The 18,522-nt window shown below is 39.4% G+C and overlaps 2 protein-coding genes across 2 annotated transcripts in view; both read right to left on the bottom strand.

Annotated features, from left to right (window-relative positions):
* The window catches only part of iars1 (isoleucyl-tRNA synthetase 1), a 62,304-nt gene that overhangs the window by 28,419 nt on the left and 15,363 nt on the right, over positions 1–18,522 (bottom strand). Inside the window, 9 exon segments of the mRNA XM_055010493.1 lie at positions 290–434; positions 2,710–2,793; positions 3,395–3,481; positions 3,823–3,866; positions 3,868–4,018; positions 5,865–5,938; positions 8,686–8,812; positions 13,017–13,115; positions 14,316–14,407. Of these exon segments, the coding sequence (XP_054866468.1) occupies positions 290–434; positions 2,710–2,793; positions 3,395–3,481; positions 3,823–3,866; positions 3,868–4,018; positions 5,865–5,938; positions 8,686–8,812; positions 13,017–13,115; positions 14,316–14,407 (903 nt within the window).
* Positions 15,993–18,451, bottom strand: LOC111578241 (vimentin-like). Its single transcript, XM_035954918.2, has one exon. It carries the CDS (start codon positions 18,357–18,359, stop codon positions 17,223–17,225), a length of 1,137 nt encoding a protein of 378 aa, XP_035810811.1. The 5' UTR covers positions 18,360–18,451; the 3' UTR covers positions 15,993–17,222.

Here is an 18,522-nt window from a genome sequence, read left to right as displayed (position 1 = left end):
TTTTATGTGCACAGTGCTTGCTAACTGGGCTGAAATATACAGCCATCATTTAAGCAGTGACACAGGAACATCAAGAGACTTTACTACTGCAGCTATTACAACATTAATTCATTGAACTAACAAGTTTCTGTTTGTGCCAACAACTACCAAATAATAAATTGATTAATGTTGCAACAAACTGCTGTATCATCGAGTAGGGCTGTGTTTTTGAAGCAGCAAGGAATAATTGAAGAATCACTGAAGGAATTGTGAAAATAATGACTTTGACCTCAGTTCATTACAAATGTACCTTCTGTAACCTCTGCACATTCTGCACCAGGAAGCGATAGGCGTTATACCACGGCAGGAAGACATCCTTCAACACGTCTCGTACACCCTCCTCTTTGAAACGCAGATTTTCTGCTCTTACTACAGGAGAGTTGATGAGGTACAGCCTACAGACAGAGAGACAGTGAAGGAGATGGTAAGTATGTGAGTGTGGCTTGATTATGAGTAAGAACATACAGCGTACACATAAATAAGGTGTTTTTCTGAAGGACGTGAGCTTAAATGTGTGCATGTGACGTGAGAATGAGTTTGTTAACTGTATTGATAGTCTTTGCAACTTCACTAATGCTACGTAAGAGACTGTCGTTTCTCCGCAAATTCATTGTTGCAACATACTGATCTATGCACCAACATACAGTATGCATGGTGAGACAACAGTTTCAATCCAGTGCTGATGTAAAGGAGGCAGTTGGTCATATATTACATTAAGCAAAGCAGTGGTTTAATTTACTGTAAACTGCTGACGCATAATTTTCTCTGTTTCAAGCCACTGTGCAAGATTAGTACTTAGGCCAATACAGTCTATAGCAGCATATTAGAATCTGCCATTTAAAGCCTAAAACATCTGCAGTTTTTCAAGAACTGTATCCTATTGTAGTGTTAGGAAGCAAGCTATCAGAAAAGAGCTGTTAAATTCTGCTCAAAACTGAAGTCATTTCATAACAAACAAGCAGACAAATTACAGTCAGTGCTGTGAGCAAATGTCTTTAATTAACCTTATCAGCTGAATGCTGCATTTGAGCTTCAGTGGTTTGCTCCTCAAGAGAAGGCAGATGAACAGACAAAATTTAGTCCAAACTTTAGTCAAGAGCTAACACTATTTTCTTGAGGGACACTAAGGAAAGACTATCAGACACTTATAGGAAACTATTTTTGAAAAAAGCTGTGTGGCAGGTTGTATTTTGCTAATGTAAAACCATCCAGCTGCCCGACATACTGAATTAGATTAGCTGTAATTAGGCTAAATGTCCGAATTGAATGTGTTCTGTACAGATTTTGAGCCAAAACCTATTTTTTAACCAACAGCAAGCAACATAACGCAAGTTAATTTCTTTCCTCTTTTAAAGCCAAATAGAAACACGTCTGACAACTAATAAACAAAATAATGCATATCAGTCTAACAGTCTGTGGCAGGCATTAGCACTCAGATGGACAGAAAAGGGTTTTTGATTGTGGAAGCAAGCTAACATGATGCAACTTTATGAAATAGGCCATGAGTGATTTTAATAGCAGCAACTCAGACACATTTTAAATAAAATGCAGGATAGGCATAGCTATAAATTGTTCAAATATGTTGAATAATGATGAAAACATGGGGTTGTTAATTCACTTTGGCCTGTCAGTTTCCATTTACCAAATTTTGCTGCAGCCAATTTATGCAGCTCACTTAAACTGATCAGTCACAACATTAAAATGATCAAAGCCATACACAAGATATAAAAGAAAATGTGATTTATCAGACCAGGCCACCTTTTGCCATTGCTCCATTGTCCAGTTCTGACACTCACATGCCCATTATTGGTGCTTACAGTGGTAGACAACTGTTACAACAAACTGTGATACACCTTTCCATCACAGTCAGAAATAAAGTTTCAGCAATTTGCGCTTTAGTATGTCTTTTTTGGGATAGGACTACATAGGCCAACTTTTGTTCCCCACACCCATCAGTGAGCCTTGGCTGCCCATGACCGGGTCAACCATTCACCGGTTGTTACTTCACTGTCATTTTGAAGATGCTCTGACGCCGTCATCTAGCCACCACAATTTAGCCCTTGTCAAAGTTGCTTAGACCCTTACACTTGCCCCTTTTCCTGCTTCAAACATCAGCTTCAAGAATTGATTGTTCACTCGCTACGTAATACATCCTACCCATTGACAGGTGCCACTGTAACGAGATAATCAGTGTGATTCACTTCACTTTGCTGGTGGTTTTAATGTGGCTGATTGGGGCATAATGGCTATACTCAAAGTAAGGACTTAAGCCAGAAAAGAGAAAATGGAGGCCTTGAATAGAAACAGATTGTCACCCCTTTCTCTGTATTTCAGCAGCTCGCTCCTCATCAGTGTATATGTGAGCATATGGTGCAACTGCATAGTGGTTTATTCATTAGGCCATATGGCCATAGCACTCTTACTGCTCAGGGCAAAGGAGAGAATGTATGAAGAGGGACGTGCATATGCATGTGTATATAAAGTATGTGTAAGTGTGTGTATACTGTACAGAAGAGTGGGACAGTTTCTAGTTATGTGTAGATTCAAACCTCTTAAGATCATGCTTGCTAATAGGTACCATAAGGTAGGTTAGCACACAATCATGCCACCGGCACACTAGCATGACGCTTCAGAAACACACACTCGCTCACATTCAAACACAGAGCTGACCTGAGGGCATCGGCTCCATAGCTCTGCACTATCAGTCCTGGATCTGGGTAGTTCTTCTTGCGCTTGCTCATCTTCTGTCCATCGCTACATGAATGAGACAGGCATTAATGCATTAATGCACATACATGCGCATGCGTCCACAAAAGTGCATGTTGGAAACCATGCACTTGGTATTCAAATTAGTCAAGTCCTTCCAGGTCAGCAGGCCTATGAGCACAGAGCTGCATTTAGACCCCAGGGCCTGGCGAGGAGGACAAGCAGCCCTGTTGTAGAGCAGCTCTGAGGGCTAAATGTTATCGCACACATACTGCATAACACAGATTATGAGAAAGAGTAAGAGGGGAAGAATGGGCAGGTGGGGAACAGTGATGAAAACTAAAACAAAAACTGTGGTTAAGAGGAGGAGGAAAGTGCTGAATAGTGGAGACAGAAAAAAAACATAACTGCAGTGGGGGAAGTAATGCAAATGCAGAAATGCATTCAAAACGGACTGAAAAGACAAGGCTGGCAATATTGTGAATTGTTGATAAATATTAGGAGACTAACACACTGTTGTTTTTATCTTTTCTTAGAATTCTGTGATGATAGGGTTGAAAAAAAGAGTACCATTCTTTCATGAAAATTAATTGTATTTGCTAATTAAAGAAATATTAAAGAAAGTGGTTTATTTTGTGAATGAACTGACCTTGCAAGCACCAGTCCGTTAACAATGACATTCTTGAAGGGCGGTTTGCCAAATAGCGCTGTGGAGAGCACCAAAAGGGTGTAGAACCTACAGTAGGATTTAAAAAAAATACAGACAAGATCAATGGAACTCCATCATTTATATAGTTCAACTGCTCTCTGGGGTAGGACAAAGACTTTAAATTTACACAAATCGTAACCTAATTCCTCCATATGTCATCACTTGATACTAAACCGTTTAGATAAAAAGTAGAAATTATCAAAGCTTTCAGGAACACATGTTCCTGCTTATATGAATATTCATCCATTCATGCTCTTCTGTCATCAGTTTCTTTAATACAATCGGCAGGGAAGATATCCACTCCTCATCTGTCACCCTCTTTCCATCGATCCCTCCATTTAACTCCATCCAGCTATTTATCAGTTTACCATCCTCTGGTCTGGTCAATGCCTTCAGCGATGAAGTCTGCAGGGGAAAGTGTCCTCAAACTCCTTCCTGTTTTCAAAGGGGTAGTGAACCTGGGCATACGGCATGCTGCCACTTTCAAACCAGCAGTCAAACACCTCGGTGATCCTCCGCAGCGAGCCCTTTCCACAGCGCGACGGGATTGTCAGACTGTCGATGCTGGCCAGAGAAAATGTAGACAGAAACAGGGAGAGAGATGAAGGAGTTGCAATTGTTGAGACAGATAGAAGCAATAATAGTTTGATGTCTGTTTTTATTTTAGATTTTATTAGTGTCATGGGGGAGCTTCTTATACATTTGTACATTGTATATATTCACAGATCTATAGGGTTTGGGCTGCAGTCCAGAACAACGATTTTATAATCTTTCACCGCTGAGAACGAGGTTTAAGAGGAGAGGAGTGTGTCATGTTGGGCTGACATCTACTAGCATAAGCTTAAGTTATAGCCAGTGGGTCACACATTTCAGGCACAAGGATATGGAATGATTTACCACATTTACTGACTCTGAATTTACTGAATTTCTGCTCAGCAACGACTACTCCTACTCGAAGGAAGGAAGAGCCTTTAGCGAGAATTTTCCAAAAAGAAGTGACTTTCTGAGTACATTCTGAGTAGTTTAATGTGTCATTTTTGCAAGTAGTTATGCAAGCTTTTTCTAAAATGCTCTACAGCACCTGCAGAGCCATTCCTTTTAGTAGCTGGCCACTTCACATCTTATACTGAAGACTGATTACAGTGTACCAAGTGATACAACTTCTGCACTTATTAAAAGTTTTTCAGTGAAACAATTCAAAAAGTATGTGCTATGAGCTGGTCACACCAGAGATCAGGAAAAATTTAGGCATTAAATGAACTGGAATGCAATGCTGAAAAAAAGGTCATTTATTTTCAGGAGTGAAGTAAATCAAATCATTCATGTCAAGTTAAACTTTTGTGAATAATGACACATTGATGCCGTTTAAGAGAAAGCCATCTTGATAATATTAACATGACATGGTGCCAGTTAGCAGTCAGCCAACCAGTCCCACCAGTTCCTCTACAAGCCCTGATGATAGAATGTAGATTTAGTAAGCCTATAGCACCACCTATTTTATAAGGACGTATATATTAGCTTTGTTGTGCTACTTTATAGTGTGACTATGTCTGTTCAAAGTGGGTGCACAGACATGGATCTTGAGGTGCAAGGCATTCAAACTTTATTAAAGTACGATATTAAACCATTGGAATGATCTTTAAAGGTATACTTGTGACGATGACATAAAGTCATAATTAAGCATCACATCAGCTGAGAGAATCTAAAGCCTCAGGGTCCGTGATCAGCTGCTTATGCAACTTAAACAAATTACTGCATAGAGCCTTCCAAGCCAGCTTTGTGTCTTTTATGTAATATCATCTTAAATCATTTGCATATCAGACACTTATGTAAATCATGTGATTTATAGTTTCAAAGATACTATACAGCACAAGGTTCCCACTTTTTCCTATATTTGCCATCTTCAGATATTACAAAACTGCACATTTTTCAGACATGATTTTAAACATCTGACAGACTGCTATGTACCTAATTAGTTGGTCTTTAATTAGATGAGTCCTTAAAACATTTAGATTACTTTTACAAAGCTTCGCGACCTGAACAGACACCCAAACACAGGAGCTTGGTGAAAGTAACCTCTTCCTCACCCATCAATTAAAGATGGCCATCTCCATGGAAGTGATTAAAGGTAATTAGCGGATGAAGGGCGGAAGAGAAAAGTGATCTGTGTACCACAACACCCGTCTGGTTCAGCAGACAGGTCACGTTAGAGGAACCAGTGCGGATGTAAAATGAAATCCATGCGCTGACACATACAAGCACAGACACTACATCCAATCACAATCACATGTTGACCTTTCTACATGTATACTTTGTGAATCTAAGGGTATCCCACTGTCACAGCAGCAACAGCAGCATATGTTCAATGTACTGTACAGCTCTTAATCTTGGTGGCAGATCAGGGACTCACCTTTCTCGATGCAGATCAGTTACTTTGACTCCGGTCAGCTCCTCCAGTTCGGCCACTGACCCTACACACACCACCTGATGAGAGCACACACACAGTGGAACTTCACTAAGCGATAGCACAAAACAGTATTCAAGCTAAAATGTTTCTATATTTTGAAATTAACCATTAGTGCTAAACTATTTTATTAATTACTCAACTAGCTGGTCAACATGACATTACATACAAAACAAAGTAACAACTGCACCTGCCAGCTTCTTAAATTTCACAATAAACTGCTTTTCAGTGTTTTCTATAATTATAAATGGTGTCTGGGTATTTGCTGGAACAAAGAAGTAACTTGAATAAATCACTTTGGGCTCAGGATTTTAGTCCGTTTTCAATTTCAAAAATTAACAACTGAACATGGCAGCACTATTACCGTCACACTGACTAGCTACAATAGCTACCTTAATGGAACTTTGCATTGTAGTGGACAAATGTCATTTTTGCTATGATATTGTATTGCAGAAAGCACAGTGTATTATATTTTCCCTGATCCTTCTGTTTAAAGGAAAAGTTAAACAGGAACTTGCAGGATATTTTAATTGTACCCATAATGGCAGGGCATAACTAGAGTAATGTCCAGAAACTACTATTTGTCATTGTTTTGGTGCACTCGGAGTTAATGTTGTGGTCGAAGTTGTCGGAACCTACACCACAACAGAAACAGAAAGGCTAAAAAGGACAAACATCGACACATTAGCCTCATGCTGACATTATAAAATACATTTAACGGCAATAAAGTAACTGTTGTCAACCAGAGTAACGTTACCTTCACATCACCTTACAGGCTGCCAGAACAGAGAAGCTTGGATTACAACACACACACACGCACGCACGCACGCACGCACGCACGCACGCACGCACACACGCGCGCACACACACACACACACACACACACACACACACACACACACACAGTGGAAGCGTGACTTTATTCCTCTGCAAAGGACACCGTTACTTCACTGCTGTATTAAAGCTATAATTATGTTGACAATCTCACATTTTGCACCTTTAATGATCAGCTATAGGCAACTGAAACATTGTACATTGCAGTACTAGCAGGCTTCACACTGTACTGTGTACGTCGTATTGGATAAAAGCATCTATTAAACGAAATTGTAAATTATAAATTGTAGTGGGCAAATGCAATTATTTGTGCAATAGGCAACTAAATGTGTCCTCCCCCTTTTGTCTGCTGTATGTTTTGCTTAAAATACAGCTGAAATTATCTGACAAACTATAGTCTTACTAGTCAATCTGAAGTATATCATTCATCAATAACTGGATAATTTATTAGTTTTTTAACATTTTTTTTTTACAAAAATAATAAGAAATCTCCAGTAAGTCTGCCTCTACAATAGTGAATTAAATCTTTTTGGAGTGTTGCATTACGAACAAAATTTAAAAGTAGGCCTACTTCAACGCACTTCCTGAGTAACTTTACCTTAGAAAGTATGGTAAAGTGTGTTATCTGGTCTCCTCAGAGAGTTAACCTGTAGGCTCTGCTCTAGTTTTCCAACAGCGCCAGGTAACATGGCCCAGATACAGCTTGATACACCACCGTCAAATACAAAAGAAGACACAGTAAAACATACCCAGAAAAGCAGGGACAGAGAAAGGCAGAACAAAAAAGAAAAAGGATTCTGAGAGACAGATATCATACGGTCACGTACGGAGAAACACACAGACAGACACACGCTTATAGTTTTAGATTTGGGTGTGTGATTTGCTGCTGAGGGGTGTGTGAGGGAGGCACCAGGGAGTGCAAGTGTTCTGGAAACAGTCACAATGCTATTTCCAGCAAGCAGGTCGCTGGCTGTCCCTCTTTCAGCCAGGGGACCAACACTTCATTTTTCAAATGCTCAAACAACCCAATTCTGACATCTCTATTCAGTTCAGTCTACTTCACATAGTCAGCCGGGTTTGGCAACAAACATCCATTACAAAACGAACATTTACAGTTTGGCTCACTTCTCCACTGTCTGCCTCTTTTTCATTGATTTTCCTCCACCTCTTTCATCACTCATTTTTCTCCCCCTCTTCCTCTTTTTCTTCACTGGCTAATTTATTCTGTCCCCCCCCTTATTTTCTGTGTCTTCTTTCTTTTAACCCCCAATAGCTGTTTGTGTTGAAGACCTTTGAAGTTGCCCTAACTGGCATGAAGGGAAACCAAACACATTTTGGTTTCGTGTTTATTTGCTGTTTACATTAATGAATCATTCATGTGTTGAGTTTATGGAGGCCCTCTATAATGTTGCCTGAGGGGAGCTGGCTCTGACTGCAGTACAGAGTCACGCTACACTCTCTGGTTGACACCATGGTCACCTCACTCCACCATGCCAGAAAGTCTCTCCTACACAAGCCTCCACATACAGAAATGGGCCAGATATGCTAAATTATGTGAGTGTCAAAAAGAGGTCAGCGAGAAAATTTTTCGCACGGCCAATTTATGAGAAGAACTGGATTTCTCAACTCTTGGAGCAGGCCAATCTTCCTTTGGAAAGACGTAAGACATTTCCCCCCCAAACTCATTTCTATGGTAAATAAAAGTGAGAGTTACATAGAGTTCAACTTTTCAATTATGTCCTCTCATGCTTAAGCCTAGACTGAGTTGTGAGAACTGGACACTACACTACAATCAGCTCCCAAACATAGGAAAAATCACTAACTTGGTGATGCCACAGACAAATTACATGGTCTCTGCATTGCGCAAAGGCACATTAGCAGCATGAAATACTCTATTAAAGCGTAGCAAGTGTGTGTTTCCTGTTTTGCTGACCTCCTCAAAGTCATCGCTAACCCAGAGAGGGATCGGTGTGCCCCAGTAGCGATTCCTTGAAATCGCCCAGTCACGTGCGTCTCTCAGCCAGTTCCCGAAACGCTTCTCTCGCACAAACTCTGGAACCCTGCAGAGACAGAGAGATTATGACAGTGGTTTCAGCCATTGGTACAGACAACTCTGGGTGGGTCTAATTTTGCTTTAGATGACAAACAACAAGGATACTGCTGTCGTACTTATGCTTAGAGCCACAAATACCCTCCACTTCTCACAGACACCATTAATCTGGGTTTATATGGAGATCAGGAGTCTTTTTTTCTACTCATTTTGCAGAAAGACTAGTCAAAGTATGAAAATAAAGGCCAAGCTGTTAGATATACAAAAAAATATCAAAAAACAGTAGGTATGATATGGCCTGGAATTGCTTGAATTGCTTTTTTCTCCTGTTATTCTCAGAAGTATGTACCAGTAACTTCTAATAATATAAACTAACATGGACCCAGATAAGCAGCATAAAATAGACAGATTATCACATTTTAAATGATTAATGCACTATAGTTCATCCAAGTTCTTGCTAAAACAGACACATATCCAACTAATGAACTGTAACGAGGAATAGCTACAGTGTTTCCTACAAGTCCCATGGTGCAGAATGTCAAAACAAACCCATTTTTAGTGTTATATAATCACTATCGACAACCATTCAAATACAGAACTATTACAAATCTAACATTGTGGCCTACAGCAAGCAAGGTATTTAGGAGTTCTGTAAATTAGATTTTAGCCTTGTGAAATTCTTCTAAGGCCTCTTTCAACAAAACTGAATTCATTCTTAATGAAAACTCAGACTTGCAAATGTTAATGTGCAATATATATTTTTTCAGAAGAACATATTATTCTTTCATTACGCTGGCTTCTTTTTCTCTTCTTCCTTATTTTCAGACCTGAAAATAAACCAGAAATTCTCTTTTTATAAAGCTCAGCCGCAAAGGTTAAGATTCCCTTCAAGGCATCTTCTTCCTTTGTGCCCCTTTTCTGCTCTCTCCTCTTCCTCTTTTGCCTCAGCCAATTTCTAGCTTTAATCCACTATCTCACAATCTCTTCCTCTTTGTATCATTTTTTTCTGTCCCCCTCTCTTGCTGTGCCAGGCCGTGTTGCTCAGGAGAACAGTGTAGGGGGGAGTATAAATCGTCGTCAGGATCCACGCGCTAAGCAAAGAGTTCATCAATTCCCATTTGTAGGAGGCATTTCTATTTAGGCCCCTAATATATCAATTTAATGATTTTTTTTCTTCTGCTGCTGCTGCTCACCACCAACCCTCTGCCCCCCTACCCTCATTCTCTCAGCTGAAGCTAAATGTAGAATTTAAAGTGTGCTGTCTTGTGCTCGAGACATACAGAAGAGTTATTTAACATGTACAGGCTTCTATTATAAGTTGCAGACGACGAGGATGGATTTAAGACAGAGAGACATAAATTGTGGACAAAAAGGGGACGAAATGGGAGTGTGCATGGTGTGGGGGAGGTAAGGAGGGTGGGACGATGAGGAAAAACAGACAAATAAAAGAAAGAAATTGTGCTAAATGACAACGTGCATATAATTGGACAACTCACTGTATCGCTTTAATACCAGCAATTGTCCTATCACAGCTTAGCAACTGCTACGATGCAGAACAAGTCCATCCAGATTTGATGTATGTGCATTTTGAATAAGAGCAGATTTATGATTGGTTGTTTTAATCATTTCCAAATCAAAAATAATGCAAAGCTGTATTAAATTTACATTAAACTGGACTAAAAGCTGTATATTTATTTGCTCTAATGTTGCCAATGTTAGCCTGTTCAGCTAACTAGCTTACCCTACAGCAGTAACTCAGCTCAGGAGTACTTCCAAGGCCAAGGCCATCTCATATTAAATTACTATCTAGGGCTGTACCTTGTGCAATGAAAAATTCTAACTTAAACACCGTGTGGATGTCCCCACTGTGTGGAAGCTAGTACTGGATGCCACAATATCAAATTACAGGCTTACATTTTTCTTCATCATATCTAGAATACTGGCAATGCCTTAAGTCTTTTAGAAAAATACCATGTATACAGCCGTTAGATACACACTTAGGACATTTTTATAAGGTTTTCATTTTAAAACTACCAAGGTTGAAATATTAAAATGACAGATTCCAACTAATAGATGTAATGTTGACCAGTCTTAGCTGATAACATCTAAACCTAGGATGGTTACTCATGATCCCAGGCTAGACATGACAAGTTTACCTGTATCGCTATACTCTAAATGTCTAAAATTTAAAAATGAAGAATTTCAAGGGGCAGTGGGAAATGCTTTGTTAATACCCAAAAGACACCAGCTCCCCTTTTAGCACTCATTAATTCAGTCGTTAATTTATTCTGACAGACAGGCATCTGGAGAGATCAGAACGAACCCTCTCCATAGATACTTAGCCAGAGTCTGCACTGCACCACTTGAGTAAAGACAGATAAAATGAACAAATCACTTTGAGAATATGGTAACTAGCACTCTGGCACTTTGCTTTCTGAAGGTTTTTTTTTTTTTTTTTTTTAAGTTCCCATCAGCTAATAGGAACTTCACATAGAGGTACTGAACTCTACAAGGATTTTACTTGTATTAGGAAGCTGATGAGCTGGCAACCTTCGCCGACAGGCAGACAATCTTCATGGGACTAGAACTCAAGAATGAAAGTGGAGTCTAATCAAAACGAAGAGAAAAACTTGTTTTAACAAAATCAAATAATTAGGGTTGGAGGATAAGCCTAATTAAAAGGCTTCACAAGAGCAACAACCACAATGTGCAGCCACACAAACACGGAAATGAAACAGATGTGTGCATACATGTATAATTTTTTTCAAGCTACCTCAAGTACGACAGCTGAATCTATCTTTGCAAGAAATATAGTAAAGGGTTAGGGTTAGTTTAAAGTGATTCTTTAGACATATAACACTAATACTAACATGTCCACAAATATCTTATGGTCTCTGCCATGTACTTTTCATCTAATTTTTTGATGAGTGACAGAAAACAATTTTGATTAAAATTTTCAACCAGAAAACAAAAACAAAACAAAAACAGGTTAAATCTAGTCAAATGAGTATTACTCGTTTTCTCTGTTTTTAATCTATGATAATGACTTCAATAATGAAAATTAAAATTAAAAAGGGTAAATTTTTGCTCTAGGAACCCCAAAACTATCCTTTTCTTTGTCATTTATCATTAATATTGCTTACTGCTTAGATCTGCAAATTAATGAAGTGCAATGAAAAAGCAATAAAAAAAATCTCATTAATTTCAGTCCTTTTTTTTAACTTAAAATCATACTCAGCCCTGTGCCTTATCGTGCACCATTTTCATCTAATCATACATATTGTAAGGTACTTGATCAATAAACATGGTTGTCTGGAGTTTAACACTCAGTTCTAAGTTTCTACGTAGCTAGAACTTATGCAGTCTGAAGGCTGTACCTGAAAAAAACTCGAGCTTCATTCAGATTACTGCGCATATTTTAACAAGGCTGTTATTCAAAGGTATAGCCATTTTCGAGGCTGCAGTTTGCAGTGTGATTAAATTATATTACACTGCTGAGATGTGTTTCTGTTAATTTTTCACACTATCAGTGTCAGTGAAGATAGGCAAAATGAGGACTATTGTATAAGATTGCATATGCTTTGGCTTTGTGTCGCTAATAAACTGGCAACTGGGTGTATATAAGACTAGTAGCCCTTAGATAAGGACCGTAGCCTTTAAAACAGTGTGTGTATTTGTGTCGGCCTCTCTCTGCGTGTGTGCCTGTGCGTCTTCACCTTCCTAGCGGCTAGTCATTCATCTCGGTTTGACAGTCCCATTACCAGAGGCAGCTACTGTGGCTCAGAAAAGAGCACTGGGAGCACCAGGGGTAATACCACTTAGCAAAGCCATCATGCTGATGCTTACTTTTTCTTCTTGTTCTGCCATTACAATTAGCATCATGGTAATGTTTAACACAAAAAATAAAAAAAATCCAGTGTGCGTCATAATGAAATGCCTTGATGAGAATTTTAAGTCATTGCAACAACTTGCAGTTAAAATCCAATACCTTCCCATTTTAAATTACTATACCCAACGATAGCTGTCCTGCAGAGACAGGCCAACAACTTGATGTAGTAGTGTAGAGTTGTGACTGTAATTGTTCTGGGACTCCATCTGCTGTCCGTCTTGGCTCGAAGAATTTAAGACCAATTGTTTGGCGAGATGTTTATTGGAACCACTTCACCGTCACTTAGCTCCAAGCAAGTTATAACTTCTTTCAGAAAATGGCTTACCAGTAACATTTTGCGTTGTTGTCCAGGAGTTTCTCTACCATGTGCTCCACGCGGACAAACCAGCTGGGGACAGCTTTGTAGATCAGGGGCGTGTCAGACCTGGAAATACAAGAACATATTAAACAAAACATAAGCCTGCAATATACTGACTTAAAAAAAAAGGAAAGAAAAAATAATTTGAGTAATCTCTGAAGATTGCAATTAATCCAATTAATAAGAAATTAAGAAGAATTTTCAATTATAGAGTAAATTGGGTTGGAAGCCTGATGCGTATATGTGCACTGTACATTTTGAACATTGCTCAATATACTTATATTTGAGTGATTTGATATCTTGAAATACAAAAGCTCTTGCAGAGTAATATTTCACAATAGCTTTTAAAGGGAAAATATATATTTTATTATGTACTGTCTTGTTACCAATCTGTAATATTTACCATTAATTTGTTTTAAAAACTGGGCAAGTAAAATTAGTCAATAATAGGTGAAAAATATGTGCATATCAAAGCAAATATTTCTGAATTACAGAAATGCTGAGGGCAGTTTATGAGGGAGAAAAAAATCAGTGAACACATACTGAAATGAAAGATGCATTCTGAATTTGCAAAAAAAAAAAAACCTCTATATCTAACTCAATTATTCATGTGCACCACTAATCTGCTTTTTAAAGGAATATATTTTGGCCCATTTCATCTAAAATGCTGCTACCTCCATCATGAAGATTCACCTTATAGGCGGTGAGTAGTTAATAATAACAGGTTCATCTCTACAGGCCGATGTCTTCTAGTGGCTTAGAGTGCACGTCTCTGCGTTGTTACTGAGGTTAATTAATCCTGCTCAGGTCAGACTGCAGCTGCTCAAAATGAGAGAGCGATTTAGTCTGCCCTAAAAGTAAGTTTGTGTGTGTTTGCATGTGCCTGATAGTTATGACGTGATGCAGGGCCTAGAGAGGTTGTCACCACAGCGACATTGGCTTTGTGAATTAATTCTGTGCAGAGGCCACAAAACCTCAATCGATTGCGCTGATGCTCTTGAATAAGATAGGAACACAGAAGAACATAAAAGCTCTTCTTGAGCATACCTGCAGTGCTCAACATTGAATGTGATGTCTTCTACCACATAATAAAGCTGCACGCATTGAAGGTAAAATTCAGTTCAGTCAGGCTTAACATTTGCTGCCTTTAACCTTCTTGAACTGTTGTTTCACAGAGCCCACATGGAAGGTTTGTTTGCATGAGTCACATTTACATGGCTCAGAGGTAACCCAAATTTTACAGTTTGAATTATGTACACATCTCACCTCCAGCAGAAAGGATAACTGTGTTTGAAACTGCTGGCATTGACGAGGCGGCCTTTCTCTTTCAGCCACTTGATGATATTCTTGTCAGCATCCTAAAAGAGAACATCAAAACATTAGATTAAAAAAAATAAATAAATAAAAAAGTGCAGCACTAGTTCCTATCAGGCCATGTTTCACTGTCCTCTATGTGCAACGTTTCCAACTGGCTGGGTGTGGTCAGATGTGCTGTGATGCATCTGTAACTACGACCGACCATGTGCAGACAAACCCTGGAGTACATCACGACTACAAGGTTAAATCAGTGGAGGTCAGCAAAAGGTTTTCAGCTAATGTCAAGCTGCTTTTTAAACAATTGTAAGGCGTATTATTTGTGTCTCTATATATTAAAAAAAAATCCCAGAGTATTTAAAACAGAAAAAAAGAGCTGAATATAAAATGGTTCTAAGGCTTCTTTTTTAATGAAGTATTCCTGATAATCTGCCTCACAGTCAAAACACATCTCCGCATATTTTTCACATTACTTTCTATTAATGGAAACACTTGAATATATGCGGAACGTCAAATGTACCTTGTTTACTGTCAACTCTAATAGATTCTTCATGCAGAAAACGTTCCTTAAATACGCAATTTGTTTTTGAACATGTGTTTTCTTTTGGTTTGACTGCTGCTCATGATACAGTTCACATTAAATTAAAATCATGTTACCACGTTCTGTCACAAAATGTCAGAACTATGTATTGACTTCAGGCAAAAAATTATTTCATACGACACCAGAACAGAAATAAACGGTGTTTAATTACAGAGAGTAGCTGATATCGATCTTAAGATATGTCAAAAAGGAAACCAGACGAGTTAAAATTAACCCTTTACTGTAGTTTACAGTAAATTATATAATATAATATTCAGTAAAGAACCATGGTTTCTACACAGTATCTCTGTACATATCCTAAAGCAACCTATTACAGGATGTTTACCTAGCAACTGATATATGTCTGGTTTTAAGTTATTTCTTGTCTTTTTCCCTCTGCCATAGCTACAGCTTAAGAGTCATCCTTGTGCAATAGCTGAATACCCATATAAACTACTAAACTCATGTAAAAACTTTCCCTAGCAGATGAACCCTCTGAAACCTTGAACTCACCTTGGCTTTATGCTTCCTTGAAGAAAAATCAAGGCGAATTTGTAGCCAAGGTCAGTCTGCACATACAGGTATGATAAATATCACCAAAGAGAAAATTTGTGTGTTGTGTCATGCAACTCATTGTTTATGGAAAACAATCTAATATGCAATCAGCCCTGTGCCTTATCACGCACTATTTCATCTTCCCTCTAACAAAGCTCCCTACGCAATTCAAAGGAAGCTCATAAATATGACTTTTCATCAAGGTGCTCGGCAGACGGCTGGTCGTGACCTCTTTGTAGAGATAGCGGTTTTAAACGTTTTCAGCCAGGAGTAAATTTTGTTATGCCCTGACCCAGGCTCATTAAAACATGAAAATACACCTGTGAAAGGAGCACTGGAAATTTGCCTGCAACCCATGGAGAAAATGACACTATCACCACCTGGCCAACTGAGTGTAACTATGGGTTACTTGACATGCTAGTACATTCCTCGCACATATGTGATTCTCTTTGCAACAAGGCATAAATAATCAGCAAAGTTAGGGTACCAAAACAGTCACTTTAGTCTTGTATTTATTAATTTTAACAACGACAACTAGATGGTCAAACCCAGTTTGCATAATGTGAAATATACACATTAGAAAAGAAGACAAAAGCTCAGTCTCTGGAGTAAATAAAAATCAGCACAGCCTTATTTTGTATGCACTCATTTAAGTCTTTATTAAGTAACAGTTGGTCAACGTTAGTGTAAATGGTCAACAGCTGTGTCTTTTTAAAACATTTAGGCTAAACCGAAGTTACTGTAAAGACCAGTCAAAACACGAAGGCGATATGTCCTGCTTTGTGGCATAGAGTGTTTCATTGTGAAGGCAGCGGGATCCAAAACTTGGATCAAGAGAGGCAGTAATGAGGAAAAGTGAGCAACTGTAGCAAAGAGAAGTGACAGAAGTATAACAGTGGGGCTTATTTGGCAGGAAGAGAGGAAGGTAAATTTAGCAGGGGTACTGCAGGAGCAGGAGTAAAGGAAAGGGAAGGAACAAGGAGAAATGAGGGCTGCCAAAAAACAGAAATGGGAGGGGTGATGGAGTTAGAGAAAGGCAATGAAAAGAAAGAAGAGTTGCTTTAAAAAGTGATGTCAAAATCTGCTGTAGGGAGGACTGGAGAGGACAAGGAAGCACAGAAATGTATAAGGATAATGGGGTCATATGTGGCAGGACAAATGAAGGAGCTAAGGAGGGCTGGGTATCAAATCTCAGTAAATCTGTGATACCAAGAGCAACCTGTCTACACCACAGAGAATCTAAAACTACAGAACTACAGAAAGCTAGTATCAAATCTATGGTCAGATTTGTAGATTTATGTTTTGATGAGATAACCGATTTGAACAAAAATTTGGGGAAAGCCACAAATTCATATTGCAAGCGAGCACTTCACCTGAATATTTATGGATATTCCTTTTGTTCTGGATTTTTTTAAATAACTCTTGGCAATTTTATTGAGACAAAATATTTCTAAAATAACACCGAATGTAATTGGTCTCACATGTTAAAAGAAAATATTTAATTTCTAAGTACAACAATTCTGAGTAAAATTAATAGAAGTTTGGTTTTGGTATCTGTGCTGAGACACAGGTGTCATATTGACATTGGTAATGAAAAATTTCAAACTATACCCAGCCCTAGGAGTAAGGAGAAGACAGGGAAGCATTTACAATTATTTTGAAATAAAATGAGCTAATTTTCTTTGTTGCTTGTTGGGACTTGCTGCTGCTCTCATCCTGGATATTTAGGCATCTTTGGGAATTCCAAGCCTCTGCTCTTCTCCTTCCAGGAGCTTCCTATAAGTTGCGATCTCTGCATCCAACTTGAGCTTAATGTGCAACAGTTCTTGGTAATCTTGAAGATACTTGGTCATCTCCAGCTTGGTATCACAGAGCTGACCCTCCAGCTGAGCGATGATACTCTCTAGGTTCGCCACCTTATCCATGTGGGACATCTCCATGTCCTCCAGCTGCTGCTCCAGGGCGGCATTGCGGGCCCTCAGGCCGTCAATCTGGTTCTGCAGGTCTGTCACCTGGTTGTGGAAGGTTGTGATCTCGTCTTTCATGGTTTTCATGTGTTCTTCATGTTTGCCAGCATGCTCCTTTAGAGTGTCAAACTTGCTCTTGTACCACTTCTCTGCTTCTTGCACATTACGGGCAGCGACTGACTCTATCTCTGCACGCATGTTGCGCAGATAAGCAGCCAGGTCAGGACGATCACCATCCAGCTCAGCAGTAATCTTTGAGTCCTCGATCTGCTTCATGAGGTCAGCCACCTCCTCATCATGCAGCTTCTTGAGAAACTCGATCTCAGCCACCAGTTGTTCTATGCGCTTTTCCAACTCAGCCTTCTGCAGTGTGGCATTGTCAACATCCTGTCGGAACTCCCTCAGAATCATCTCTGCCTCTTCTTTGAGGGCCAGCTCCTCCTCCAGCTTTAGTCTCCACACTTCAACCTCTTCCTCGATGTAGCCACGTTCAATATCAGCTGCTCCCTTCTCATTAGTAAGGGTCTCAATCAGCTCCCGCACCTCTTTAAATCTGAGCTCATATTCTTCTCCGATGCCTGATGGGCTTCCCTTGTAGCGGCTCTGCAGCACATCCAGCTCAGCTTGAAGAGAGGCATTTCTCTGCTCCAGTGCCTGGACCTTCTCAATGTATCCTGCAAACTTAACATTGAGTTCCTGCATCTCCTCTTTCTCATTGGCATGGTGCTGGTGTATCTCAGTGCCCAACTCGATGGCAGTTCCACGATAACCTGAACGTCCACGGCTGTCATATGAAGTTCCACGGCACCGGGAAGGTGACGGGCTCTGGACCCTGACTCTGCCACCAGAGCTGCTAACTTGTAGGCTCTTCTGGGTATAAGATGCAGCTCTCATGTTGTGTAAAATACTGGTTTTGCCTTTCAGTTTACAGAGAAATAGGTGCTCTTTCAGCTTCTTGCGTAGCCCACGTCGCGACTGACACTCCCTCAGATCACCACAGAGTTTTTATGCAGCGATAAAGAATGTCTCAGACAGCCTTGAAACTCACGCTAGGTTT

This window comes from Amphiprion ocellaris, chromosome 5 (genome assembly GCF_022539595.1).
Source record: "Amphiprion ocellaris isolate individual 3 ecotype Okinawa chromosome 5, ASM2253959v1, whole genome shotgun sequence".
NCBI classification, from domain to species: Eukaryota; Metazoa; Chordata; class Actinopteri; family Pomacentridae; genus Amphiprion; species Amphiprion ocellaris.
This window is presented reverse-complemented; position numbering and strand designations above follow the sequence as displayed.

Bases quoted from the DNA above. Each gene is read 5' to 3' on its own strand.
- LOC111578241 (XM_035954918.2), bottom strand. From the start codon at position 18,359: ATGAGAGCTGCATCTTATACCCAGAAGAGCCTACAAGTTAGCAGCTCT.